A 27,289-nucleotide genomic window follows, 5' to 3' on the forward strand; every position below is an offset into this window, starting at 1 on the left:
GACGGGGCTTCCTGGTGTAAGGTGAGATGAATTAGATGAATTAGTTCTGCTTGCACTGGTCAATTGGTTTAGTCATACTGGTGAAGAAACTGTTTAATGAATTTTGAAATGTTTTGCCATGCTACAAAAATCCATGAAATCTGATTGAAGAGAAAAAATCTGATTGAAGAGAATAATTATTCACAAGGTTAAAATGATGATGCAGTCAAAGCCATATCTGCTGATGCACTAGAAGCTGTATTAGTATGAACTTGGCCAGTTTTATTGCCTTTTTAATCATTGCTATGAAAAGGATTAAAAAGGTTTTTTTCTAATAATTGAAGAAGCTTTTTAAAGTTATCAAACACAGCATTCCACAGGAACTCAAGACTAAAAGTTGATGATAAAGTTACGCTCTGCTTGTATGCCGATATTCCATCATTTAAAGACATTCCTATAATGTAGGACAGACATTTACAACATTTTCACCCATTTAGTGTCTTTTTAACGCTCCAATCCAATTACGGGACATTATTACTGCATGCTTATACTTCTGCTTTTTTTTACTTTATTTTTATTTCTACTCATAAATGTACATCTGTCTCTCTGTGCACTTGTTGTGTCTTGTACATACAGTACAGTACAGTTTGGACACACCTTGTCATTCAACGTGTTTTCTTTATTCTTTCATGACCATTTACGTTGGTAGATTCTCACTGAAGGCATCAAAACTATGAATGAACACATGTGGAGTTATGTACTTAACAAAAAGTGGAGACCTGGTCTCCACAGTCACCGGACCTGAACCCAGTCGAGATGGTTTGTGGTGAGCTGGACCGCAGAGTGAAGGAAAAGGGACCAACAAGTGCTAAACACCTCTGGGAACTCCTTCAAGACTGTTGGAAAAGCATTTCAGGTGACGACCTCTTGAAGCTCATCGAGAGAATGACAAGAGTGTGCAAAGCAGTAATCAGAGCAAAGAAACTTGAATTTAAAACATGTTTTCACTTATTTCACATTTTTTTGTTAAGTACATAACTCCACAGAGAAGGTGTGCTCTGTACTGTACATTTCCCTGTGTGCAGTTGTAGCTTCTCCATGTTAGTTGGAGGAGGGGGCCCGTATCTCCTGGCATCTCCCTCCACCCCGTCTCCGTACGGGACCGCCAGCGGTCCGCCGGTATTCCAGGAATGCGCTGAACATGGCGGCCGCGACGAGGGCGCAGAAGACCGGACTCCTGGAACTCCGGGTGGCCGTGGACCGCTGGGTCCGCGTGCTGGCCGCTCTGACCGAGGAGGCGCTGACCGTGAGCCCCGGGGAAGTCAGCGGCGAGCCCGCGAAAGGCAGCCCGCCGCCCGCCGGGGCGGTGAACGGGGACCCGGCCAAGCTGAGCTCGCCTGCGGTGCCCGAGACGATCACCAACGTGAAGCGCACGGTGCGAGTGGCCAAGCAGGACGTGGGCGGTCTGGGGATCAGCATTAAAGGTAGAACGCACGTGGGAAAATACGCACGCGTGGAATATATACTTTTATTATGCAACTTTCAACTTTTTTCTTTTCGGTTTTGTCTTTCCGCGCCGTGACAAAATGGAGTAAGGGGCGTTTGGTTTAGTTGAACAAGGTCAAGCCCGCACAAAAACAGCAAGTCAGATTACAAGAAACTTTTTTTTTTTCACCACCGTGAAACAGAGAGCGCCTCCCGCGTCCTGTCACGCACACGTCCACGCAGCGTGGCGCCCGTCGCCGTGCCACCGCAGCTCAGGTCGCTTTTATGGGGTATAAGGTGGATGAGACGCGGGGATCAGGCCTGCTGACCCCCCACCGTACCCCGACTCTCTCGCTGTCTCTCTCTCTCTCAGGCGTTAATAAAGCACCAGAATTAATCCAGTTGAAGTTAGAACGTTTTATTTCCTGTAAGTTCTGTGTGTGTGTGTGTGTGTGTGTGTGTGTGTGTGTGTGTGCTGAAGTGGGCAGAATGAGTAATGATCGTGGCACCACTGCATATCGTCCACAGCAGACGTATCAGTTACTTTATAAAGGAAATCGATATAAACGCCGCATCCGTGTTGGGTCTCGACTGCAGAGAACGTAAATAAAGGTATTTTTTTATATTAAAATAAGTGTGTGTGTGTGTGTGGGGGGGGGGTGTTGGTAAAGTTTCATCGCCGCCGTCTGAGGTGTCGTGGAGGAGGTGCTGGAGGAGGCCAGCTGACGCCACCACGCCAACAGCTGACCAAAAAACAAAAAAAAACTACCCAGCATGCCACACACCGACGGTCAAACGGGAACGGGGAGGAGAGGGGAGGCGGCCGTTTATTTTAGGGAGCCCACCCTGGCCGGGGCGTAGTGAGAGTGGAAGAATGAGGGAGTTTAAATAAGGGACGGGAGAGAGACGGAGAGAGAGAGAGAGGTCAAAGTGCAAGAGTGCATCTATATTTGCGACCCAGACCGACATCTCTTCCTTTCCGCTTTCTCTTATTAGGACTGCGGTGGCAAATACACCCCTGTGCTGAATATAAAGTGCGTCCCCGTATTTCCAAGAAGTCACTCATGGTGGAATGTGCAGTATTCCCGTTTTTTTTTTTTTTTTATCTTTTCCCACTTTACCAGATAGATTTAACGTAGTCCATATTTTTGGTAGCGTTTCTGCGCTACATACATTTCATGTTTTGAGTTGCTGAGGAAAGTAGACCTGGGATCAGCGTATTGGACAATGGAACGGCTGTTGATTCTCTAAAACGTCACAAACCCTTCAGTGTTACGTAAGGAGGCATCACTAGATGTGGTCTTCATCATTTTCTGACATCCCTACTATCCCACAACTATTTTTCCAAACGCAACTCGCTTATGGGTCTTTGTATTTTGGAATATTTCAACGTGAGGCAACACGCAGTGAGCAAAAAAAAAAAAAAAATCTTTTCAGATTCTAAGCCCTTCGAAGCAACAAACCTTCGTTATCACGACCGCATTTTAGACACTTGGCTTCTCTCACTGTTCGCTTTTACTTTTCGCTCGGTGCTGCATGAGGGTATACACAAACGTCCCTCGAAACTCGGATCAGTACCTTCGCATTGCTCCGGGGAGACTGAAAGCAGAAGAAGCGTGGCGCTCCCCCGCGCTTGTAGAAGTGGTACGAACGCGTGGCACGGAAGGTCGGTGCGCCGTTGCTGCTGCACGTAACGCCAGGGGATGTAAGTTGAACATTGACATGGAGGCCCAGAGTCCAGCAGAAGACGTTTTTGGAGGGGTGTGATTGATACGGCCGGGCCGGTGTCAGGGGAGTCTGTGAGTTGTCCAAAAGGTCACAGGTCACTTGTCCAGGGCAGTGCTGTCGAAAGCGATCAGACCGTTACAAGACAGTGTTTCACTGTGAGTCTTATAATAATGTTGAGTTTAAGTTGTCCGTACTCTATTTAAATACCCATTTACATTTACATTTACGGCATTTGGCAGACGCCCTTATCCAGAGCGACTTACAACGTGCTTAAGTTACCATCGATGAAGAGATCAATTCCGGTTCACTAGGACCCCAACTATGAATACATCTATTTTATTCACTCTGTTGTAGATTCTGTACACAAAGTTCGACAACAAGAAAATTACAATTTAATCTATATATTCTTTAAAGAGGAAGGTCTTGAGCTGTCGTTTGAAGGTGCTCAGTGACTGTGCTGTTCTGACCTCGAGGGGAAGTTCATTCCACCACCGAGGGTCCAAGATGGAGAAGAGTCTAGATGAGCGTCTTCCTTTTACCTTCAGAGATGGAGGGACCAGGCGAGCAGTACTGGAGGCTCGGAGTAAACGAGGTGCAGTGCGAGGTGTAATAAGGGCTGTGAGGTAGGATGGTGCTGCTCCATGTTTGGCTTTGTAGGCCAGCATCAGTATTTTGAATCTGATACGTGCAGCTACTGGGAGCCAGTGGAGGGAGCGTAGCAGAGGGGCGGTGTGGGAGAATTTGGGAGAATACCCCTATTTAAAGTGTAGTGTTTTATTTGGAGATTCGGACTGACTTTAAAAACAATTGAGAAGTGATTGTCACTTGTGATACACAGCAGCACAGCACACGGTGCACACAGTGAAATTTGTCCTCTGCATTTAACCCATCACCCTGAGTGAGCAGTGGGCAGCCATGACAGGCGCCCGGGGAGCAGTGTGTGGGGACGGGGCTTTGCTTCAAGTTCATTGAAAACGGCCACCTACAGAGAGGACCCATTTTAACCGAAGCGGCACTTAAATAGATCTATGCGTATTAAATCATTTTTTTTTTGCACAGGCCTCCCACTCAAGGTTAAAAAGATGTTTTTCTGTGTGTTTTTGATCAATCAGTTTTAAAATACGGGCCAATTCAGTAGGAAGACGTGGTTTAACCCTTACTCTGAGCTCATTCTGGTATCATGATACCTTGCTGGCTGTGGCATGGCTGTGGTTATGCATCATGTATGCTAAACTATCGGCCACGTGGGCCTTCATGTAATTGAAGTAACAAACATGGACCACCATTCAAACAATTACTAAATATGTCTGGACTTTGTTAATGTTAAAGACGATTGACTCTGGTTGCTGGAAATGGCTGTTTTATTATTGGATTGAATAGTGTTTTGCTTTTATATCGGTCTTGTTGGTCCTCTATTACTGTATCTGAAGTCTCTTTCTGAAATTCAGCCTTTATGCAGAATTACAGCCACTTTTATCCAGTTATTCTAGCCACTGCAGGACCATAGAGAGGCAGGGGAACTCATATTAATGTTAAATAATCTGACAAAGTGAAAAATTCACAATAGGCGACCTTTAAAAAGCAACAAAAATAAGCCAAATTCATACTATATTACTATTTCTAACTTTGCCAAGGACTCGTTCATATTATTTTTTTCTATTTAAACTGCTTTCCTTTAGTGTTCTTGTCTACTGCACAGACTTCGCTGTTATCAGACCCAGAAGTATTGTTGATCCATATTCTAGATCACACTATGACACAAAACTGGACCATTTGAAACCCCTTCCAAACATTACCACACAGGATTGGCCCAGCGCCTTGTTTATTTCTACACCTAACACCTAATGAACATGGCACCAACCTAATTTTAGTTTTTCGATTGCATCTGAGACTGGCCTATTTTAAAAATTCTTCCAGTTTGTTTGAGGTTAAAAGAGTTATATTATAATCCCAGCTCTGAATGAGTTAAAAGTCATGCCAGCTTTCACTATCACCAGCATCTCCTGGAAACCATGCTGACATGTGAGGGAACTGTGGACTACCACAGTAAATAAAAAGCATGTAACGTTCTGCTGTCGTATTTTGAGGACAGGGTGCTACAGCTCTGCATGCTTTGCATGAATTGGAATTCTGTCCTTTTCAGCAAAATTGCAGTAACGTACTTAACACAGCTAAAAGGACATAATATTTTATATACTGGAGCACATGACCCTTCAATCCTCACAAACATTAATAAGTGTCCTCTTGGGATATGGGTTGGTCTTCTTTAAGTGCAAAATCGTATGTAAGAGCTGTCATGGAGAAGCTTAGCAAGACTTGTTAAACTGAGATTTTGAAGAATATCTTAAATTATTCAGTTCCAGCACAACATTAATGATGCATGTGCATATTTTACCTAACTAAAGAATTAGTCATAACAGCATGTGTGTTATCCATAGCTAATGGATCAATGATAAGATAATTTACACATTACATAAAACAGGGTACTGTTCTGTGCTGTCCAGTTTTAATCAATATTTTAGATTGCCTCAAATAACTCAGTTTATCTTATGGCTTTTCTTTATTTCTTTAATATTGAGAGTGTGTCAACTGTTATTAATCCAATTTTTACATCCTTGTCTTGATATTGTATTTGGTTGCACATCCCTTTAAAGAATAATGAGGTGTGAGTTGTCATTTTATTTAGAAGATGTGAAAGCAAAAAAAGTTTTATAAAACTGACAAGTAACCCAAAGCCTGGTCGAGTACTCTAAAATGATCAGACCTTTTTAATGTAGAATGACCAAACAATTGTGCTAATAATTATGGGTAATATGACAGGTACAAAAATAGACAAATATGCAAGAAAACAAATGTGTATTCAGATTGTTCATGATATTAATCTTTAAAATGTTAATAATTTGATTGATTTTTTAATGACTTACAAGCTGAAACCACATTTCGTGGAAGTGGAACTAGTCACAGCTTTTCAGCTCATGAGAATCACAGTATATTGTTCTCTGGGTGTTAACAAAATGGACTATAAAAATACACTTTCTCTCTCCTAATATTCTAATTTAATGTTCTTGTAAGGAACAATGATTTAATTATTATAATAGAGAGATTTACTTTAAATCTTTAGCAATATAACAAATAAGTACTACTGATTTGAATTGATTAAACTTATCGTAAACATTTTACAATATAGATTTCTCAGCCTATGAGTTTGGTTTATTATGGTCATACAGATTGCTGTTTCGCAAAGAGATGATTGGACTTTCCTCTTCATTACTTTCCATAGCCATTTTGAGTTTCTGCCAGAAGACCTTGGTGTCTTTTGTAGGTCTGGGCCAGGTCAGGTAGGTGCGTCTTTTGACCAGTTTCCGCATCCTGTGGTAGGGAGACAGCTGGTATTTTGGAATATCTTCTAAAAACACCAGGATCAGCACATCGTTTTTGTCATCAAACAGCCGGAAACTGGCCAGCTGGATCTCCTTGGAACACCACTCGCTCTTCAGGTAGTTCTGAGTGATCAGGCAGATTGTCTTGCGGCTGTTGTATATGCCTTCCACAATGTTATCAATGATGGGTTTTCCTGGCTGAAAGTCTCGATGATGCAGGCACAGCTTCCAACCCTGCTCCTCCTCCAGCTTGGGAAGCAGCTCCCTCAGGACCCACAACTCTTCCTGGGAGTTGTAGGAGATGAAGGCATCATACTGAAAAGCGGTTTTCTGACGCCTCAGCTTTCTCGTCTTATCATAGATGAATGCCAGAAAGAGGTAGTATACGTATACCATGTGCTGTTGCAGGAAGCGGTAGGCAAAAGGCACAAGAAGGTTTAGAATAACAAGGTTCGCGCTTAAGATGAAGAACGTAAAGTCCAGGTTCACAGTGCAGGACTCGGTGTTGAGATCTATCAGTGGAAGTCCTCTAAGGGTTGCTGGATAGCTGCATGTAAAGCGGTTCAGGTATATCACCTGGGTCAAGTTGTCCGTTTCCGCCCAGTGAAGGAACCAGGCATTGCTGCAGTCGCAGGCAAACGTGTTGTTCGTCAGGTCAAGGTTCTGTAGACTTGGTAGCGAGTCGATTAACGTTTGGTTGATTCCTTGAAGCTGGTTGCCTTGGGCACGTAAGGTGGTGAGTCTGGAGAGGTTGGCGTTCATCAGGAAGTTTAACGTTTGAAGCTGAGCCCTTGACACGATGAGTTTGGTGAGATTGGAGAGTGGCTGGAAGACTCCTGGAGGAAGAGAGTCGTTGCTTGAAAGGCTGTTCCGAGTGAGATCGAGGAACCACAGGTTAGTGTTGCTAGTAAATGTGTCTGGAGGCAGGCTGTTAATGCTCAGGCTCCCAGCGTAAAGCATCCGTAGCTCCGTTAACCCTTCCAGCAAATTGGAGGGAAAGTGTTTTAGGCCACGGCGCTGACTATTGAGGGACAATTTTGCCAATGACGTCAATAACGCAAAGGGTGGGCTGCGAAGTTTACTGTTGCTGCTGTATGACAGATAATTGCTGTGCAAAAGAAGCTCATTTAATGCAGGCATGCCCGAAAAAGAAGCAGGATTTCTTATAGTTTCAGATTTTATTTTATTTCCTCCTATGGAGAGCAAAGTCAAGTTTGCTAAACCCGTAAAAGCTCCTGGTTCTATAACATTAATTTTGTTATCATCCAAATTCAGATACGTAAGGGACTTCAGTGCTTGAAAGTCCCCGCTATCCAGTTTAGCCAAATTATTATACATTAATTCTAGATATTGGAGGCTATTCTGACCATTTGTAAACGTATGTTTCACTGTCAGAATTTTGTTAGATCCCAGTTTTAGCACCTGGAGGTCTTTCAGATTTTCAAAGACGCACGGTTTTATGGATTTGATATTATTTTTGTACAGGTAGAGATGTTTAAGATTTTCCATATAAGCAAAATCAGCGCACAGCAAGTTCTCTATTCGGTTTGTGCTGAGGTCGAGAATTTCTAGAGCCGGGAGTTCATGTTTGATGTTCACTTTTGTAAGAGCATTAATGTTTAAACGTAGTTTCTGTAGCTGCTGCAGACCTCTGAACGTCAGGGGTGACATGTCGCTCATTTTATCCTCCGATAAATCGAGGTTCTCCAGGAAAGCACATGGCTGAAACATGTCACTGGGCGTGTTGGCGATATGAACGCTTGTTAGATGCAAGGCGCTTAGGGCAGGAGAGCAGGCCACGTCCAGGAAACGCGTGACATTGTCAGCTGGGATGTTCCTGAGCCGCAGCTTTGTGAAGGACGCGTTGAAGCTTAACAATATGCTTTCCATCCCCTCTTCTGATGTGTGGATGGCACTCAGGTTGAGCGTTCGCACCGATCTCAGAAAGGCAGCGTCCTGAACAATCCACTCCAGGCTTCCGTTGCTGCCGCAGCTTGTAAGGTCGAGGTATTCCAGATGAGGAAAAATATCGTCCGTCAACTGAAAAAACCTCAGCGGATTCCAGGACAGATCCAGCCATTTCAGTGATGAAGGTGTTGCTGACAAGCCTCTCGAGTGGAATGACAAGAAGTTGTTCCTTCCGATGCTCAGCTCTTCCAAATTGGGTGCAAGGAACAAGGGCTTCAGTTTCTCAGGGTGATGGAGAATATTATTGCTGAGATTAACCGTCTTTAAGTTGTCCAGTGAGTGAAAGGCAGACTGATGAATGTCTGTGATTTGATTTCCATCCAGTCGGAGCAGCGTGAGATTGGAAAGACCCAGCAGGAAACTACGAGGAACGTTCGTGATTTTGTTCTTGGACAGGTTCAGCACTTCCAGCGTTGCTAAATGCCTAAAGGCATCTGGCTCCACCAAGTGAATTTTGTTGTCCGACATGTTCAGAAATCTCAGTTGTTTGAGGTTGGCGAACTCTCTAGGTCCAATCCGGGAGATGGAGTTAAACGAAAGGTCCAAGTTGTTCGTGCTTTCAGGCAAGTGTGCAGGAACACTGCTGAAACCCATGCTGTAACACAAAATCTTTCCCCGGGGTGGGCTGGGTACTGTGCAGTTGACCAGGGAATATGCCGCCGTGTTAATGCAGCAACAAATTGAAGTGAGAAGTAGAAGAAGGAAATCCATGAAGTCCACAGTTGAGTTTCTATCCACCTTGGAATATGCCTGGCTTTATCCAGATGATAATTCCACCATCCATGAAATTCCACCAACCGAATGACAATCGGGTTCCCAGTTGTATTCTGTCATCAGAGTAGACCTCCTGTGAATTGTAAAGGTTATTAGATCATTTGCTGACTTTTTTAAATTTATTTTGTAATTGCATCTACAGCTTGTTGCACAAAAAGACTTTTCCTAATATGTTCATGTAGTGATACCAAGACTGGAAATGAAGCATGCTAACAACTTCACACAAATGAACAAATTCAAGTCAGAGAATTTCCACTTTTTCTGCCAAAGCTAACTAGTTAAATGACTCTTTTTGTTTCAGCCGAAATCTTTGAAAAATGGATTGATTGTTAGCCTCCCAAAATGGAGAAACTTCTTATCCAATATATCCATCTTGTAAACACATCTTAACATGGTCTCAGTAGGGCTAATGACAGGAACGCAATAATTCATGCGCCGGGGAGCAGTGTGTGGGGACGGTACCTTGATCGAGGGGACCTTAGTGGCACCTTGGCGGATCAGGTTTCGAACCGGCAACCTTATGATTACGGGGCCGATTCCTTAACCATTATGCTACCACTTTAAGTGAATATAGGTTATATAAGTGATCATTTAACTTAGGAAAATTAAAGCATTAGAAGGACAAATGAAAATAAAAAGAAAGTTACTCCTGAAATACATTTCATTTCACATATATTGTCACCATTGCACTGATAATATTAAATATATTAAAGTTTCTTGTGAGGAAACTTGATACTGACCTTGTTGGAAATGAAAATGAGGGAATTTCTCCTGGGATAACACTTATTTATGAATTGGGTGCTAGTAGCCTAGTGGGTAACACACTCGCCTATGAACCAAATCCCACTTACTACCATTGTGTCCCTGAGCAAGACACTTAACCCTAAATTGCTCCAGGTGGGGCTGTCCCTGTAACTACTGATTGTAAGTAGCTCTGGATAAGGGTATCTGATAAATGCCGTAAATGTAAATGTCTTTTAAACAAAAATAGGCTCTGCATTAAGACATATCCATTCCAATCAAATATGTGAAAAGCACACAATGAAAAAGAATTCGGCAGTGCACATCTGCAAGCTCTTCTGCATGTTTATTGCAAAGTAGCAATAACTTTTAGTAAATGCATAATTGAGAATGTAGGAATACAAATTCATATGAATGCAGAAAAAGCAGAGAGGGCTTACCTTCAAGGCAGATGAAGGACCAGACAAATGCAGAAGGACAAAAACGGATGTGTCTCTCTATTAGGGGAAGTGGAAGTGCATAATTCATCAAGTGTGCTGTTGCATCATCAGGGGAACTTCCACCAAATCATCCTCTTAACCTCACCACAGAACAATGCAGAATAATGGAAGGCATTGCACGGCAGAAAATACGGTGACAAAATGATACATGTGATTGGTGTAAATTTCATGTCAAGCGGCAGGCACCCTTTACCACTATTTTTGAACAGGTGCAACTTGTGGGGCTTGTTCGCTAGTGTAAGGCAAGATCATGTGAGAGTTGTCAATCATTAGGCTCGTCTTATTTTAAACCTTATTTATAAAAAAAAAAACAACGTCATAGGTCATAGTCAGGATGACAGGAATTATTACACAGCAACAAAAATAGTTTTTTTAATGTTTAATGCCTAGTTATGTAACTCCTGATGTTTTCCTAACCTACCAACAAAGATAGCATCAGTAATTTTAAATGTGACAATATGAATATATCTGTTCATATATATTATTGTCTAGCCAATAAGTCTAGACAAGACAGCAGACTATTGTAGGGAAAAAGTTGATGGAATGTCATCAATGAACTTGTTAAATAGGGACAATTTTCTTATCGTTTTCTGGTGCAGGTGGGAAGGAGAACCGAATGCCCATCTTGATTTCTAAGATCTTCAAAGGCCTGGCTGCAGACCAGACAGAGGCCCTCTACGTCGGCGATGCCATCCTGTCCGTGAACGGTTATGACCTGAGAGAGGCCACTCATGACGAGGCTGTGCAGGCTCTCAAGAAGACTGGCAAAGAGGTCATCCTGGAGGGTAAGATGTCAGGTTGCAGAGATCTCAGATATTGTTATAATGCATTTCTGAATGCTAAGGATTTACTGACCTAAGAAAGCACAGTATTTAAAAACCTACCATGTTTCCATCGTATTTAGACATTTTCACTATGACAAGTATTCTATATTCTCTGCCAGTAGTTCAGTAGATGGATTGAAGCATCACTGAAGAACGTTTGAAAGCTTAATCTTTGTTTTTGGAAATATCTCAATTATTACTCAAGGCAAGGCTGAAAACTGTGTACATGGCAGTGTGCTACAAGGTACAATTTCCATAGAATTTTCATTGAATTTCTATTCTCGGATATGAACTCATGCATATAAACTCATTTGAAAATATTTAGCATGTAGCCATGCTTTTAACTTTAATAACAGGGGGAAAAAACTGTACTCATGTTCACTCTTTATGTTCACATTTCACAATGTTGGTAAATGCCAAGCTGTGAGTTGTGTGGAAGTTTGGGTGTGGCGTTCCTCATAGTCTTTATTTAGATGTGGCTCAGAAACATTACACTTACAGTAATTAGCGGCCATGTGGGTTATCTAAACCAACCATTGCACATGTCGAGGCTATAATATAACATGCTGGATGGCAGTGAGATGGCTGGGTTTGGTATTTTTGTGCTTCGTAATCGTTGTGGTGAACCGATGAGGAAGTGGACGCGCCACAACATGGTGATTTTTGGACCCATAGCATGGTGCAATGTGACTGACAGTCGGCTGTTGTACGGCGCCTCTTTCCACAGGGGCGGGATTTAAAGGGCTTTGGGCGAATCTGCTGTTGGCGCATCCTGCACCTGCTCTTGCTGTCACCATTCCCGATGATGGCTGCATGACTCGAGCTATGCATATTTCATATCAGATAATATGCAGATTATTTCCCCTTTTTGCAAGGTGTGAGGGAACGTGACCTTTTGAAACTGACGTGTACGAAACATGTTGTCATCCTGAAATGCATCACGCTTAGTGATATAGATTAATTGCGCAGACCTTTGCTACGACCTGTTCCATAGCCAGACAATTCATAGTCCACAACGGCGAGATGAAGAGGAGACCATGACCTCCTGTCCAGCGTTGTTTTTGATGATTTGTTATTGTGCAGGAGAACTGTCATGAACTTATAAGGTCTAACCCCCTCACTGCTGCGGCCGCCCGCCTTCTAATTATAGTAGATGTCTCGGTAGGGCTATAAATAATATACAGTGTTTATAAATGAGCTCCTTTTTGCCAAGAGATTTGAAGTATGAAGTCATTAACTGAGCCAAATATGCCCAGAGCCTTTATATATATGAGTGTGTTTTTGTGTGTGTGTGTGTGTGTGTGTGTGTGTGTGTGTGTGTGTATGTGTGTATAAGAAACATTGAAGAGATGATGCAGAGGAGGACACATAGTGTTTTCATGAGGAATGGGATTTGTAAATAAGGAAAGTGTGTGTGTGTGTGTGTGTGTTGACCTGTGCTGATCCATGTAGCCCTTGGCTTCAGATGGTTTATATTTCTATCTCATTTGATATGTATTTATTTATATAAAGGTCTGAAATGACACCCCCGCAGCTGACAGGACCACACGGCAGGCAGAGTTCCGAGTTTAGTTATAAAAATGACTTAAATGTGATAAATCTATCCGTTTGCAGGCATCTAGTAACAGAGGACGGTTTCCCTTTCTTTGATGACAGCAAGTTTCCACTTCCAGAAACACGCAATCGTCGTATTTACTTCCGCACCAGTCAGTGTGACAGTAAACACAAATACACATAAACACAGACATCTGCAGAAAAATGCGAACACACGAGACGCTCACTCGGACAATAGAGACGGAATAAACAGATGCCATAATACTACATTTAAAAGTAGACTAGAGTTTGCAGGGTCATATAGAACCGGCCCAAGAACTTAAGATTTTACAAGTCAGTAGCAAAACAGATCTGGTCTGAATTCGGCCAGTTTTATTGCTTCTTTAAAGAGTGCAACTGTGATAAGATCATGGCAAAGCTATGAACCTTAAAATGACAGACTTGCATTAGTTTGACTGGACCTCAAGATAAATTGTTGCTGAAAATGGATCTCTACATTCCTGCAGCCATTTACAACATGAACAAGGCCTGGACAGAATTTTTGTCCAATTCAATGTTATTTTGGACAAAATAAGTTTCCTATCAGAAACAATCAACGGATCTTCTAAGTGATGCATGCTACTAGTTTGCTGCCGTTCTGTGGATATGTTATATTATAATTGTAGTCTTATAGCCATAATTAATCACAGGCAACATCACAAACCTTCATAAATAAAATACAATTTCACCCCTCCCGTCTCTAGTTCTCCGCAAGTCTGCTTTTCTTTGGTTTTAAAACTAGTTTGAGTTTTTGCTATAATGACATGAACAGTCATGCGTTAAAAACCTTAAAACCAGTTTGTTGTTAAAGGCTTGTTACTGTATGGTTTGTTGGGTGGGACACTGAAAGCACCGGGACCCCACCCAGTGACGCCACATTTCCAGTCTAATGCACCCCGAGTAGCAAAAAAAAAAAAAATGCTATTGTGCATGCTTGTGTGTGTAGTGTGTGTGTGTGTGTGTAATGTAGTGTACATTGTTAGAGGTGCCTGTTCCCCAGTCTGTAGAGAGGTTTTGTGGAGATTTGTGTGAAAGTACTTATTTCTGTTCTGACTCTGCATGAATTTCTGTGATTATTTCCCCCACGGTGATAACGTATATTTTCAGGTGATTTCAGGTGTGGTACCGCAGTGTTTGAATGAGGAAAGCGGTTGGCTGCGTGGACCCTGCCGCGTGAGAGATAGATCGGGAGATCGGCCCTCAGATCTCAGACGGCTGCACCATCAGCAGTTTTCATCTCAGCTAATGGGCCGCTGTAGGGGTGCGTTGCGAAAGAGGGATAGTGTGTGTGTGTGTTAGGGGAGGATGAATCACGGGATGAGGAGGAGGTGGACAGAGGGATTTGGGGTCGGAGAAATTCCAGGCATCCATCCGAATGAGGATAAAGAAGATCAGTGAAGTGAATGCAGAATCATGGCTCCTGTGACGTGTGCCTAATTGGGTAAAAACGCTTGAGGACCACAGCATTTTATTATACTGTAATTTTTAAAAACGCCATGCTTTTATGACATTGTTTAAACTAGATAATGAACCTCATAGGCTATATGTATGGAAATTTTATTGCTAAAGTCTATGTAGGCAGTGGTGTATTATTAGTACTCTCATAAATTTTGTACAGTTACAAAAATGCAAAGAAAATGCAGTCTGTTTTATACAATATCACAATACATCATGATATTAAATGCATCTCATTAAACGTTTGACAGATTCTTCTCGGGACAAACCTTTACTGTAATTTCATTCATTCACATACACCACACTCACATTTATTTAGCAGATATGTCTGTGAAAACACGAATACCTCATGTTTCTTAACTTAAGCAAATGCTTTTTTATTAAATCTTCGTCTTTTGTGTATAACATTGCTGGGAAACATTACAAGAAAATGTAACATAATCTATTGGTTGCATAAGCCTGCATTGTGAGTAAATCACATTATCCGAATGATGTTAGAACATTCGAAAGACTCGCTGATCATCTTACTGTATATAGTGATGGTATAATTTATCATTATATCACTTTAGGCCTTTGTGCTGTCTGTGGTTTTACATGGAATTCTAAAATTCAAGAGCTGCTCGGCCAATCAGAGGCTTGAACAAAGATGTCCTATCCCCCTGTTTGTTGTCCTGAAGCCATCAGAAAGTGTGGGTGTCCGTGTCCTTCACAGCCAGTGTCCTTTGGACTTTTCCTGAACAATAGTGTCTCTGTTTTGGTCTTTTACCTCCCTGTCTGGGCAGGCAGCTGCAGCAAAACTTTCCTTAGGATATCAGACTATGTGACAGAGGCATATTTAGCATTCATCAGACCTTCCTCCTGCCAGTCAGTGTAGATCCTCTATGTATGTGTGTCTCGTACCAATTTTTATTGATTCTCATAGACAATAAACTTTTGTACTCCGTCCTCACTTTCTGTTCTGTATAAGGCGTTTCTTTTGTACGTGTATGCTGTTCTTATCACCTGTCTTGGGGTGAAGGGGCGATAAACTCCGGGTCATTTACTTCTGCTTTGGTTTAACAGACGTTGACTGGCACTGACTCAGACATTCACCTTAAGGGGAAGTGTTTTTTTTTTTCATGTTTGTTCTTACCTGCACGTACATAATGCCTAATCTTCATAATACGTAGAACCTGCCGGCAGAACCTATAGAGGCAAAAGAGGAACGTATAGTTCTGTGGGGGAAGAAGTGACAGCAATAACAGGGAAGAGCAGCAGAAAATGAGAAACACTGAGACACTTTCAGAATTGAGATTTTGCCATTTGCTGGGTTCTTGCGTGGGTGTATGACAGTCGTGTGTTATTTTGTGTTTTCCATCTCAACTCTCACACTTTATCTTTCAATAAGTGTGTGTGTGTTTTTACACATACACATCTGTATAGATTTTTTTGTGCACAAGGTGGTGTTAATACCCTGTGATGGGGTTTGCATGAAGAGCCACATGCTTCAGAAGTCACAGTGTAGCCAATGAGACGCATTCCACACGCTCCCGCGGCAACCGAGAAGCGGGGAGGATCACCCCATTGTTGTGTTTGACATGGCAACTCGGAGTTTTGTTTGTCCAAAGAGACTGCAGGACTAACAGCCTAATGCTATCCAGACTGACTAAGGCCTGCTCGTCTGAGACAGTATTCAGACACACACACTGGTTATTACCTCTTTGTGAGGACTGTTATGTAATATTTGTGCAGTAGGTTAGAAATGGCATATAATGATGTATTTGTTCCCTTCCACAATTCTGTGGTCTTTCTAATACTAACGTCAGATCTTTATAGTAGAGGGGTTCATAACGTTCTTTTAAAAATTACGCTGCGCACGAGTGTGCAGACCCAGGGAAGTATGTGGGTTTTTTAAAATCTAGAAAAATCTATATAAACTGTACGCAGGCTGGGCAGGGGATATTTCAACAGCAGTGACATTTCCACAAAAGTTAAAGAAGCTGATTCACACTCTTAATCTACTGGTTATTTAAAGTTGAATGCATATTTGAGGCTTATGTTTTTCCAATATTTTGCAAGCTTTAACATTTTCCAATGGTTGTGAGGACATTTGGTCCAGCCTAATACAGTAATGCATGAACACACACACACACATGCATGTTGGCAAGTAAATGCAAGTAAACATTAGAAACCTTTTTTGTAGGAGGCTGAGGTTTGAAACCATTGAGTTGACAGCTCTCCCTTCATCGTTCTCTCCATCCCTCTCATTTGGTTGTTTTTCCTCTGTCTTTTAGTCCTTGCCCTGTTTGCTCCTGTAATGAGGTATTTTTAGCACAGTACTGGTATTCATGGCAACCTCTGGTAAAAAAACACACAATTGCGTGTGTGAGTGTGTGCATGCATTAGCCGGCTTTTTCCACTTCCTTTTTGTCCCTGGGTTTGAAGCCAGATTAATAGGTTGAACTGCGCGGCTGAATTATGAACGTATTAAAACTGAGCTCACGCTGGTGCCTTTTGAAATCCGTAACTGCTATTGTGACTTTCTGAGACGGAGGCAAATACGGACTTTTCATTTGGGCTGAGGGGAGTTTAATAAGAAGTGAATAAGCTCTGCCCTGACCTTTTTATTCAGGAAGTGCAGTTCATACTCCTGATGATCATAAGATCAAGCATGACTGTGTGTGTGTGTGTGGGGGGGGGGGGGTTGTTCTGCCTTCTGTGTGGTCCTGATGGCAGGAGGGCAGTGGCTGAAGGGCAGCAATGACTGCAGACTGTGTGTGTGTGTGGGGGGGGGGGGGGGGGGGGGGGGGTGCGGGGTGGGAGGCATGAACGACGGGCCACAGGGCTATTCCTGGCATGGAGGATTGGAGGAAAACCCTGAGCTCCCCTTCTATCTCTGCCCTCCTGCCTTGCACAGAGACACCCACATAGACAGAAATAAGTGTGTCTGTCTGTGAGTGGGAGTGAGAGTGAGAGTGCTGAGTGAGACTGACTGAAATTGTACGTAGCGCTGCTCCTGACTTCCATTCTCAGATGTATTTAAACCTGCAATAGCCTCTGTGAGTGTGTGTGACTTCTTTGAAGTCAAAAGTCAACTTGTTCCTCATCCTCTTCTTGTTCCATGATAATATCTTCTTGGTGTAAAGTGGTCATTGGGAATTTTATAATAACCAACAAATGTAGCTTCCAGTTTTCAAGGCAAACCAGTGTGCAGCACATGAGCAAATCACTTCACTGGCTCCCCGTCTCGTCCGGGATTGAAAATAAGTTTTCCCTCCTCACACACTCTCACAACCAGCAGCACACTCCCTCCGCTCTACGCCTTCAAACCCCCTCCACATACCCAGTACCAACCTGAGGATCATGGGAGACATGACCATTTACGTTGGTAGATTTTAACTGAAGGCATCAAAACTATGAATGAACACATGTGGAGTTATGTACTTAACAAAAAAAGGTGAAATAACTGAAAACATGTTTTATATTCTAGTTTCTTTGCTCTGATTACTGCTTTGCACACTCTTGGCATTCTCTCGATGAGCTTCAAGAGGTCGTCACCTGAGATGGTTTTCCAACAGTCTTGAAGGAGTTCCCAGAGGTGTTTAGCACTTTTTGGCCCCTTTGCCTTCACTCTGCGGTCCAGCTCACCCCAAACCATCTGGATTGGGTTCAGGTCCGGTGACTGTGGAGGCCAGGTCTCCTCTTTTTGTTAAGTACATAACTCCACATGTGTTCATTCATAGTTTGATGCCTTCAGTGAGAATCTACCAACGTAAATGGTCATGAAAATAAAGAAAACACATTGAATGCAGATGGGCGTGATGAAATTAATTGATAGTTGCAACTTAGCAGTAACCCACCGATCTCTCTTCTTCCAGTGAAGTATCTAAAGGAGCTGTCAGCCTTCTTTAAAAATGCCTCGCAGAGTTCTGGGGCAATGTGGGATTCTCCCCCGGCAACCCCCCAGAAACAGGCTGGACAGGGCAGCGCCAAAGCAGACCTGATGGAGACCAGGAGCATCCCGCTAAAGATTTGCCATGTCGGCAGGAGGCAGTGCCCCCCAGATACAGAAGATCGGTATACACACCCAAATGCACACAGACAAACTAAAAAATGTGCACGTGCAACCCCCACATATGGACACATAGCAACCTGCATAGAAACGAGTGCAAATTATGTTCATGGGGTTTCTTGTCACCTCATCGGCTGCAGTTTGTCAGAAACAAAACACACACTGAGACACATAAAACTCAGTCGAACCCGCTGCCTTCAGCCGCGCCCATCGCTTCCTCTCTTCTCTCTCCCTCAGGTATTTCGAGGTGGCCTCAGCCGACAGAAAGACCTCAGTGTTCTTGCGAGCGAAGGACCCAGCAATGGCTCAGGCCTGGTGCAACGCCATCCAGGCTGGCATGCTGGCGCTGGTGCCACGACTGAAAGAGGAGATGAGGACCCTGCAGCCCGGCCTGGAGCTCAAGCACCTGGGCTGGATCAGTGAGCAGGTAGGAGATTAGCTCTCTATCCCTCATTTATCATTATTACTACTATTATTATTATTAACAGAGCAACACAAATGTGCCAATACAAGTGGACACAATACTTGCAGTACTTAAATGAACACAAAAATGAGCCTGAATCATCCTGTGTTCCCTTGTGGCTCCTAGTGGCCAAGACTCGCCAGGACTGGGACATAAACCAACTCGACCAACTAGAGGAATTTTACTCACTGGCCCATACTTACCATTACAAACACCAGTCCAGTAATTTAGTTGTTAAACCAGGAAAACCAAAACAGCAATTAAATTAGACATTAGGACTAACTACACATACACATTTTCATCTGAACTCACAGAGTGTGCTTGAAGGTGTCAACGAAATTGGACCCTACAGCTCCTGATATCCTACTGTCTTATTCAACCTGATTATCAATAAGTAACCAGACTTTAAACTTGAATTTTTTATATATTTACATTTGCACAAAATTAGTGACATTAGGGCCTGTTTTCCTGTATCTTACCCTGTGTGTGCGTGTGCGTGTGCGTGTGTCTGTGTTCACAGGGTTCAGAAAAGCCAGTGTTAGCTCTTCTAACAGACAGGGACCTGATCTTGTATCACGCTCTACCGGACAACAAAGAGAGTCTAAATAACCCCGACAAGAGTTATCCCCTCATCACAACCAGGTACACACAGACACACAAATACACACATGCAGTTTTTTCTGCCGCACTCTGGTTCCCTCACCCTTTACCTTCCTCCCCAATGTTAGATTGGTCCACTCAGGCCCCAGTAAGAGCTCCCCTCTGCAGGACTCAGACCTGTCCTTCGGGCTGCGGTCTGGGACCAAACAGGGGGTTGAGACCCGTGTTTTCAGAGTTGACTCGGCCAAAGATCTTTCAAACTGGACCCGCCTGCTAGTGGACGGCTGTCACAGTGCAGCAGAACTCATACAGGAGGTCTCTACGGGTGTGTATATGTACACAAATAGCATTAAAACATGTACATCATACAATAGGAGCTAAATGGTGTCTTACCTCCCTCTACTGGGCAATTTACATATTGCAATAACAAGCACATTATGGCTGCCATGAAGTAAAGTGAAGTAAGTGAAGTGATTGTCACTTGTGATACACAGCAGCACAGCACATGGTGCACACAGGGAAATTTGTCCTCTGCATTTAACCCATCACCCTGAGTGAGTAGTGGGAAGCCATGCCATGACAGGCGCCCGGGGAGCAGTGTGTGGGGACGGTGCTTTGCTCAGTGGCACCTCAGTGGCACCTTGGCGGATCGGGATTCGAACCGGCAACCTTCTGATTACGGGGCCGCTTCATTAACTGCTAGGCCACCACTGCCCCATGTGCAGTTCAGGGTTTGTCCCCTCAAGCTAAACAGGTTTAAGTGTCCTGGGACACAGTGGCAGCAGCAGGCTTAGTAAGAGTTTAATTGATCAGTTTCTATTTTGTGGTTGAGTCGATTAATAATCCAGTTTTGTTGCCGTCTGGGGTAATTTGTCTGACCAAAGCATGCTTTAATCTTTGGGTATGAACGTCCTGCAGCACCAAGTACCTTCATTATTGCTCCTTGATAATTCCAAATGTTTTTTAGGTACAACCAGTTCACCCAGGACATGCTAATATCATTTCTTACATTCATTTATTAGTTTGTTTAGTTTGTTTGAAGTGTTTTTCTTACTGTCAACACTACTATCAGTTTCTTATTTAGTCAATTCATCCTCTCTTGCCAGCTTGTAGCTGGAATGGGAAGCAGTGCATGCTGGGTGTGCACATAGACAATGGCTTCACGTTGTTCACGGAGGAGGCCGGCATCAGGCGGAGCATCCTGCTGCAGCAGCCTTTCGAGCGACTCCGCATGTCTTCTGATGACGGCGTCCGCATGATTTTCCTGGACTTCGGGGGCCCAGAGGCAGAAATTGTGCGTTCTTTTTTTTTTTGATGTCTGTTTCTGTTGTGTCCACCCATCCAATCAAGCATTTGCTCATATATCTCCATTTGTCTACCTTCTGTTCACTTTCTTTCAGCAACTGGATCTCAATTCGTGCCCTAAGACCATGGTCTTCATCATCCACTCTTTCCTCTCAGCAAAGGTCAAGCGGCTGGGTTTGCTGGCATGATGACAGGGCCAGTATCAGAGACAGCAGGTAAACACCACAGTGCCGGAAGAGGGTGACCTTTGAACTCCGAGGGGTGGACCACATTGCTCCTGAACAAACTTCGGCTGTGGACTGCCATGAGGACCGCCACTGTAGGCTGGACTAAAAACCTACAGGACTGCAGTGAGACTGTTTTAGAGGTCTCTTGTTTTGAAATAAAGAAGGGGAGAGACCTTGGGGACATCCTCACCTTCAGTACCTGAAAAAAAACACTTTTTAATAAAAAGCAAAAAAACATATGACCACTAAAGTTGTAAAGCCCATTGGGGGTCTAATACTAATTCACATAAGGTTTATATACTTTCCAAGTCCTCAAGCTGTTCCCCAAGTCTCTCTCTCTGCTCTTGAACGAAGACTCTCATGCAGAATTTGTTAGATGTTCTGTCTGCTCAGTTTAAGTTCCACTTCATGCCGGTGTCACTGCGTGTTACTTCTTGTTCCATTTCAGGTACGTGAAGCCCATGTAAACACAACACGGAATCACTCAGTACCCGAGAAAGCTTGATGAGAATGAAACACCTCACACGTTCAACCTGATATGTGAGCAAATTCTCACCTATGAACTGTGTGATGCAAAGCGGCGTGTGCTGTTGAATTGCAGTTTTGTCCTGCAATCTGATGTAAACGGTTGGTGTGAGTTGAGCACCTCTTACTCCTCCATTATGGGATGGTGACAGAGTGCTGATGCATTAACTGTGTGCAGTGCAGGTGCACTCAATCAAAGTGCCAAGTGGGGTCGGACCCCCGCGAGTGTGCTACACCAATCACGTCACACACACACACCCCCTTATCTTAATCTCTTTAGTCGCTGCTCCGCTCTATTCGTACCTAATATTTCATCAGGGCTGAGACACCCTGCCCTGTTGATGAGATTACATGTACACTATTTTCTGTAATACCTTGCCTTTTCTGCAATATTTTTTTCATAATGTTATAATAACACCAAAAATAACAACAATTAAAAAAAATACAATAATATGTTTTTATGCCAGCATTGATTGAGACAATACTTATCATAATTGTATTCCAGCCATTTATACTGCCCCCTGTAGGTGTTATGCTGCACAGTCCTCTAATCTGCTGCATTTCAATGGACCTGCTTTCTTTTCTTTAGCACGCTAGAGGCATTTTTTTATTATTCAAGTTTTTTTTTTTCTCTTTGCATCTGACAGCTGAACTCTTTGAAGTCATAACTGGAACATTTGTCATGATTTCATGAGGGTGGCAGTTCATGTTTGCTAAATCTTTCCTTAACAAGAGTTGTGTGTATCTTGCACAATGAAGTGCTGTGCATTCTAACAGACTCATCTCTACTGTGACATAAGCAGCACAAAAAACTTTTTTTGATGACCTTTTTGGTGGCCTTTTTTTCAAAAGTGTAAACTGACATTAATATATATGAACTAAAACCTGATTGCTTTTAATTGTATATTCTTATTTAAACAAAGTGTGCCTTGAAGGGATGTTTATATATAATAAATAGTAATAAATGCTGATTGTTAACTTTCATTGTGTGTTGGAATCCTGGATAATTTCATTTATAACTGATTTGCTTATTTCTCAAAATACCGTATACTCATGTACAGAATACCTTAATCCTATAGTTCTGGGGAGACTGAAAGTGAAAATTAATTAACCTTTGCATGGGTATGGTAATGAGCATCACATTGTGCTTTTCAACGTGTCATATCTGCCTGAAAGCACCAATAGTAATGTCTCTCTTAGGTTCCTCCAATTAGGTGGACAATGCCATATATTATATCGGAATCAAAATCTGGTTAACATACATAGAAGGCATTTAGTTTAATTTTAAGGGTGAACAAATTGGCATTTTTATATGATTTGTCCTCTTCGGGCATTTTTGTTAATCTTTTTTTTGTTAATTTTTTTATTTGCCGATCATTCTAGCTGAATTGGCATGAATTTCTCCTGGATATCTTATTTTTAGCCAAATTTTTGATATCCGGTGTTTTTTGCTCTTAGATGTCATGCATACTCTGGGTATGCATTTTGCACTCTCTGGCGCTCTTTGTGGTCAAAAATGCACACACACAAAATTGCCCATAAAATCCTCATACATCAATATTTTTTTTCATAGATCACTTGGTCAAATTGAGCCCTTTACAAAATGATCAAACATTTTAATTACAGTCTTGGAAATGTCAAATGCAATTTTGTTGCATTAATATTTTTTGTGTAGTGTCAAATAGTTAATCTCGTAACTCTCGCCTGTGGCCAAAAATGTGAATGCACCTTTTTTTTTTTCTTTTTTCATAAATCACTTTTCAAAATGATCAAATGTTCATAATGGTCAGAATTTTAAAAAGTTAGGAAAATTGCTTTTAACCATTTTGAAAGTGAAAGTGAAGTGATTGTCATTGTGAAACACTGCAGCACAGCACACGGTGCACAAAATCAAATGTGCCCTCTGCATTTAACCCATCACCTTAGTGAACAGTAGGCAGCCATGACAGGCACCCGGGGAGCAGTGTGTGGGGACCGTACATGACCGTACTCCTGCTTGGCCACAGGAGGCAATATTTGTGGTTGGTCCCAAAAAATGACTTAACATTGATCTGATTTTTTTTAGGCAGCTCCTGTTAGGGGTCGCCACAGTGGCTCAATCGGTCTGGTTGCCCGAACACTGGAAATGGCAAACATTTTACACTGATGCCCTTCCTGATGCAACCCTCTCCATTTACCCAGGCTTGGGGTAAACCAAGAAAATCACTGTCACGTCCCCAGTGGGTGGGATGTGATTGTTTCAAACATATTTTTTAAAATACATAATTTTTCAGAATTTTTTATGTTTTCTGGGGTCATGTCATTACTCTTACATTTTCAGCATTTGGCAGAGGCTCTTATCCAGAGTGACTTACATGAGTGCTTTAAAATGTCATTGAAATTTGGTTCATTTGGTTCACTAGGGACCGATCTGGAAATACCATTAGCTTAATAACTCAGAACCCATTCATGTTTTTTCAATATATTTAAAATACAAAAGAAGCACTTTAGTCAAAGTATTTCCTAATAAGGAAGGTTTCTAGCTTTGAAGATTTTATTAACTCAGCTGTTTGAACATCTAGTGGAAGTTCATTCCACGACCTAGGAGCCAAGAGAAGAATCTAGATCAAGGGTCAACAACCCTGGTCCTGGAGAGCACCAGTCCTGCACAGCTTAGAACTTTTCATGTTCCACTAGACCTCATTCATCTCAAGAACTGTATGATAACAAGTACACAAGTTGAGGAGTGATGACGGATCTGAGGTAGAAGGGTGCCTACCCTTCCTTGGCTTTGTAGGCAAGCATCAGTATTTTGAATCTAATGCAGGGGCAGCTACAGGAAACCAGTGGAGGGGACACAGCAGTGAAGTGGTGTGGGAGAATTTGTGAAGGTTGAAAACAAGTCGTGCTGCAGCATTCTGGATCAGATGGAGAAGTCGAGCAGAAGTTACTTACAGTGGTCCAGTTTGGAGATGACCAGACATTGGACAAGTAGGACAGGCAATTTTTTCATGGTTAACCCAAGGTTTCATGCAATGACAAAAGAAGAGATTGGTGAATTGTCCGGGGAGGTTTTAAGAGCCTGTTGTTTGGAAGAATCAGTGAGGATTAGCAGTTCAGTTTTGCTGAAGTTGAGTTTTAGATGATCAGCTGCCTCCTAGGATGAGGTGTCAGACAGGCAAGCAGAGATCTTGATGGACATGGAACAGAGGAGAAGCGTTGGGTGTCATCTGCTTAGCAGTGACCTGACCAACAGATTTGGTGTAAAGGGAGAACAGGATAGGGCCAAGTACTGAGCCCTGAGGGACAACAGTAGAGAGCTTGTGAGGAGTAGATGTGGTCCCCTTCCATCACGTGATGATCTACAATCCTGATAGGAACTGCCATGCAGAGCGACTAATTCAAAAGCTTCTTAGGATGGTCTAAAGGATCTTGTGGTTTACCAAAAAGATTAGTACCAATGACAATTTTGCTAGCAACATGCAGCCAGAGTGACTGTGGAGTGAACAGTTTGGAAACCAGACTGATTTGGGTCCTGAAGGTTGTTCTGGATAAGATAGAGAGAAAGCTGATTGTAGATGGAACGTTCTAGGAGTTTGGAGAGACAGGGAAGTAGAGAGAATGGTCTGTAGACCGGTCAATACATTTACACTTACTGACATATTGACAATAAATATTTCCTCCAAACTGATGAAAGGTTATTAACTTTGTATGTTCATTATACAAAAATTAAGGTGTTTAAATGACATTTAATCATGTGCACCCGAAATCTAGCATCATGTCCTTGACCCCATGCCAAAAAGTATGCCTCGTGTCTAGAACATTGGAGGTATCCTCTGTGAGTTTGAGCAGAAACTGTTGGTGGTGTTTGAGTGATTTCAACTTTGTAAATTAAAAGCGAATGCCAGCTTTGATATACTGAATCCCACTCTCTGAGTTAAGATTTCACTTATCTACCTCATTAGTGTAAACCCGGCTGTGTGAAATATTATGCGTCCCCAGTCAGAGGCTTTTCACAAATCTCAATGTGGCAGCACTTAAGGTTGCTATAAGGCACAATTTATGTAGCCTGTTAATAATTCATCTCAGTATTATACATAATGAATTACAATGGCTTTCAGGAGTGGTCCATTTTAAGACGAGACGGGGCAGTGAGGACTGTCCTGAAAGTGCATACCAATCATCAAATCAGGAATGGGTTTATCTCCAGTCAGAGGACAATTCCTTTCATGCTTCAACTGGGCTGCCAAGGTAACAGTTATAAAAACATGCACCACATTTTAAGTAAAAGAAAACACCACCCGCCACAAAATTAAAACCACTGTATCACCTCTTCAAGCTGATGTGTTGGTTAAGTCAGAAGATTTGAGGGATACATGATCATGATTGAAAGGTGTCAGATTGGTGGTGGTGGTAGCCTAGTGAGTTTGACACAAACTCATGAACCAGGTTCAAACTTCACTTTGAGTCGCTGAGCAAGACACTTAACCCTGAGTGTCTCCAGGGGGACTGTCCCTGTAACTACTGGTTGTAATTCGCTCTGGATAAAGGCTGTAAATCAAATGTAAGCTCACTAGGGTCCATGTGTGGCTGACCCCTGACCACCTTCAGGAGTGCCTGCAATATTCAGATAATAAACAGAGCCATACAATGATGGTGGAAGGTGGTCTTGACACGTATCACCTACCTTAACCTTGTTTTTGACAATTTTGACAAATAAACTCCTTCCTGGAAATGCCATTTGCTGACAGCAGAATTGTTCAGGAATGCTTTGAATTTTCTAAATATGTGTGGGGTGTGTGTTGGAAAAACGTCTGGGGCCAAAAGGATCTACTTCTAAAGGGTTTATGACAAATTTCTTCCAGAGATCTTTTGCGATCTTTCAGAGTATCACTGGGTCAGAGTGGAAAACATGGTATTAGCCAGCGGGTTTATTTATGTGGCTTATTGGCTTATGAATGTCTATTAAGATTTCACCATTATCATTAGCAAAATTGAACACACAGAAACAGATGAAACTGCTGATTTCAGAAACATTCCCAGCACGACAAAACAGGGAGATGTAATAAAAAATAATAATGTGTTTTTATCAGACTACCAAATCAGGAGATGGAGCCCACATTAGCCCCTCTCTGCTGCACAACCGGCTGGTTGCTATGGAAACAGGGCCGGGAGATTGGCAGCAGCCTCAGTGTTCTATCAGTTAGCCGGAAAAAAATTGCCAATCAGTTGTTCAGATCGAGCTGAGGGAGAGAGGGAGGAGGGTGGGGGGGGGGGTGCAGTGAATATATTTTGATTAGAAAAAATGGAAGGCCACTTAGGAAGGAGAGAAAAGAGAAAATTGGCTGCGGCAGAGGGGAGGGGCGGCACACGAAGAAAAGATTGCATCGGGGGGCTCCCCCCCCCCATTCGGCCACAATTACAGCCATTGTTTGTCTCTATTATGTTGATGAGGAGCATGGAAAGACAAGGGAACACTGTCCATTTCCAGCCTCGAAGCGGGCATCTGTGTGTGTGTGTGTGTGTGAATACCACATTCATACCTCTGTACAGTACCAATCAGAGTAAGGCATGAACACACCCCTCACCACACATTCACCAAAGAGCCACCACTCCTCCTAATGGGGTCCTGCGATGCTGCCCCTTCCTCTGCCTGATGCAAAAGTCCTTTTAACAACCAGCACACAATTAACCACGGCCTAACAGATGGCC

General features: G+C 42.7%; 2 protein-coding genes across 3 annotated transcripts; one reads left to right on the forward strand and one right to left on the reverse strand.

The window, feature by feature from the left end:
* Positions 1-1,079: 1,079 nt before the first annotated feature.
* Positions 1,080-22,582, forward strand: snta1 (syntrophin, alpha 1). The gene is made up of 8 exons (XM_028997902.1): positions 1,080-1,463; positions 11,155-11,340; positions 18,285-18,483; positions 18,716-18,905; positions 19,462-19,583; positions 19,670-19,866; positions 20,648-20,835; positions 20,942-22,582. The coding sequence occupies exons 1-8, from the start codon at positions 1,181-1,183 to the stop codon at positions 21,032-21,034; spliced, it is 1,458 nt and encodes a 485-aa protein (XP_028853735.1). The 5' UTR covers positions 1,080-1,180; the 3' UTR covers positions 21,035-22,582.
* Positions 5,941-10,614, reverse strand: tlr22 (toll-like receptor 22). 2 transcript variants are annotated; one of them, XM_028997900.1, is made up of 2 exons: positions 10,496-10,614; positions 5,941-9,387 (listed from the first exon to the last, which is right to left on the reverse strand). In XM_028997900.1, exon 2 carries the CDS (start codon positions 9,249-9,251, stop codon positions 6,390-6,392), a length of 2,862 nt encoding a protein of 953 aa, XP_028853733.1. In that variant the 5' UTR covers positions 9,252-9,387; positions 10,496-10,614; the 3' UTR covers positions 5,941-6,389. The 2 variants fall into 2 exon arrangements, with proteins under 2 accessions (XP_028853733.1, XP_028853734.1); XM_028997901.1 differs by lacking the exon at positions 10,496-10,614 and adding an exon at positions 10,055-10,122.
* Positions 22,583-27,289: the final 4,707 nt, after the last annotated feature.

The sequence above is a fragment of the Denticeps clupeoides genome, chromosome 12 (genome assembly GCF_900700375.1).
Source record: "Denticeps clupeoides chromosome 12, fDenClu1.1, whole genome shotgun sequence".
NCBI classification, from domain to species: Eukaryota; Metazoa; Chordata; class Actinopteri; order Clupeiformes; family Denticipitidae; genus Denticeps; species Denticeps clupeoides.

What these genes read in the sequence shown, in the direction of transcription:
- snta1 (XM_028997902.1), top strand. Translation starts at nt 1,181, where the DNA reads ATGGCGGCCGCGACGAGGGCGCAGAAGACCGGACTCCTGGAACTCCGG. An exon ending in CAAAGAGGTCATCCTGGAGG is followed by an intron (nt 11,341 to 18,284) that starts GTAAGATGTCAG and finishes CTCTTCTTCCAG; the next exon opens with TGAAGTATCTAAAGGAGCTG. An exon ending in CCCCCAGATACAGAAGATCG is followed by an intron (nt 18,484 to 18,715) that starts GTATACACACCC and finishes TCTCTCCCTCAG; the next exon opens with GTATTTCGAGGTGGCCTCAG.
- tlr22 (XM_028997900.1), bottom strand. Translation starts at nt 9,251, where the DNA reads ATGGATTTCCTTCTTCTACTTCTCACTTCAATTTGTTGCTGCATTAAC.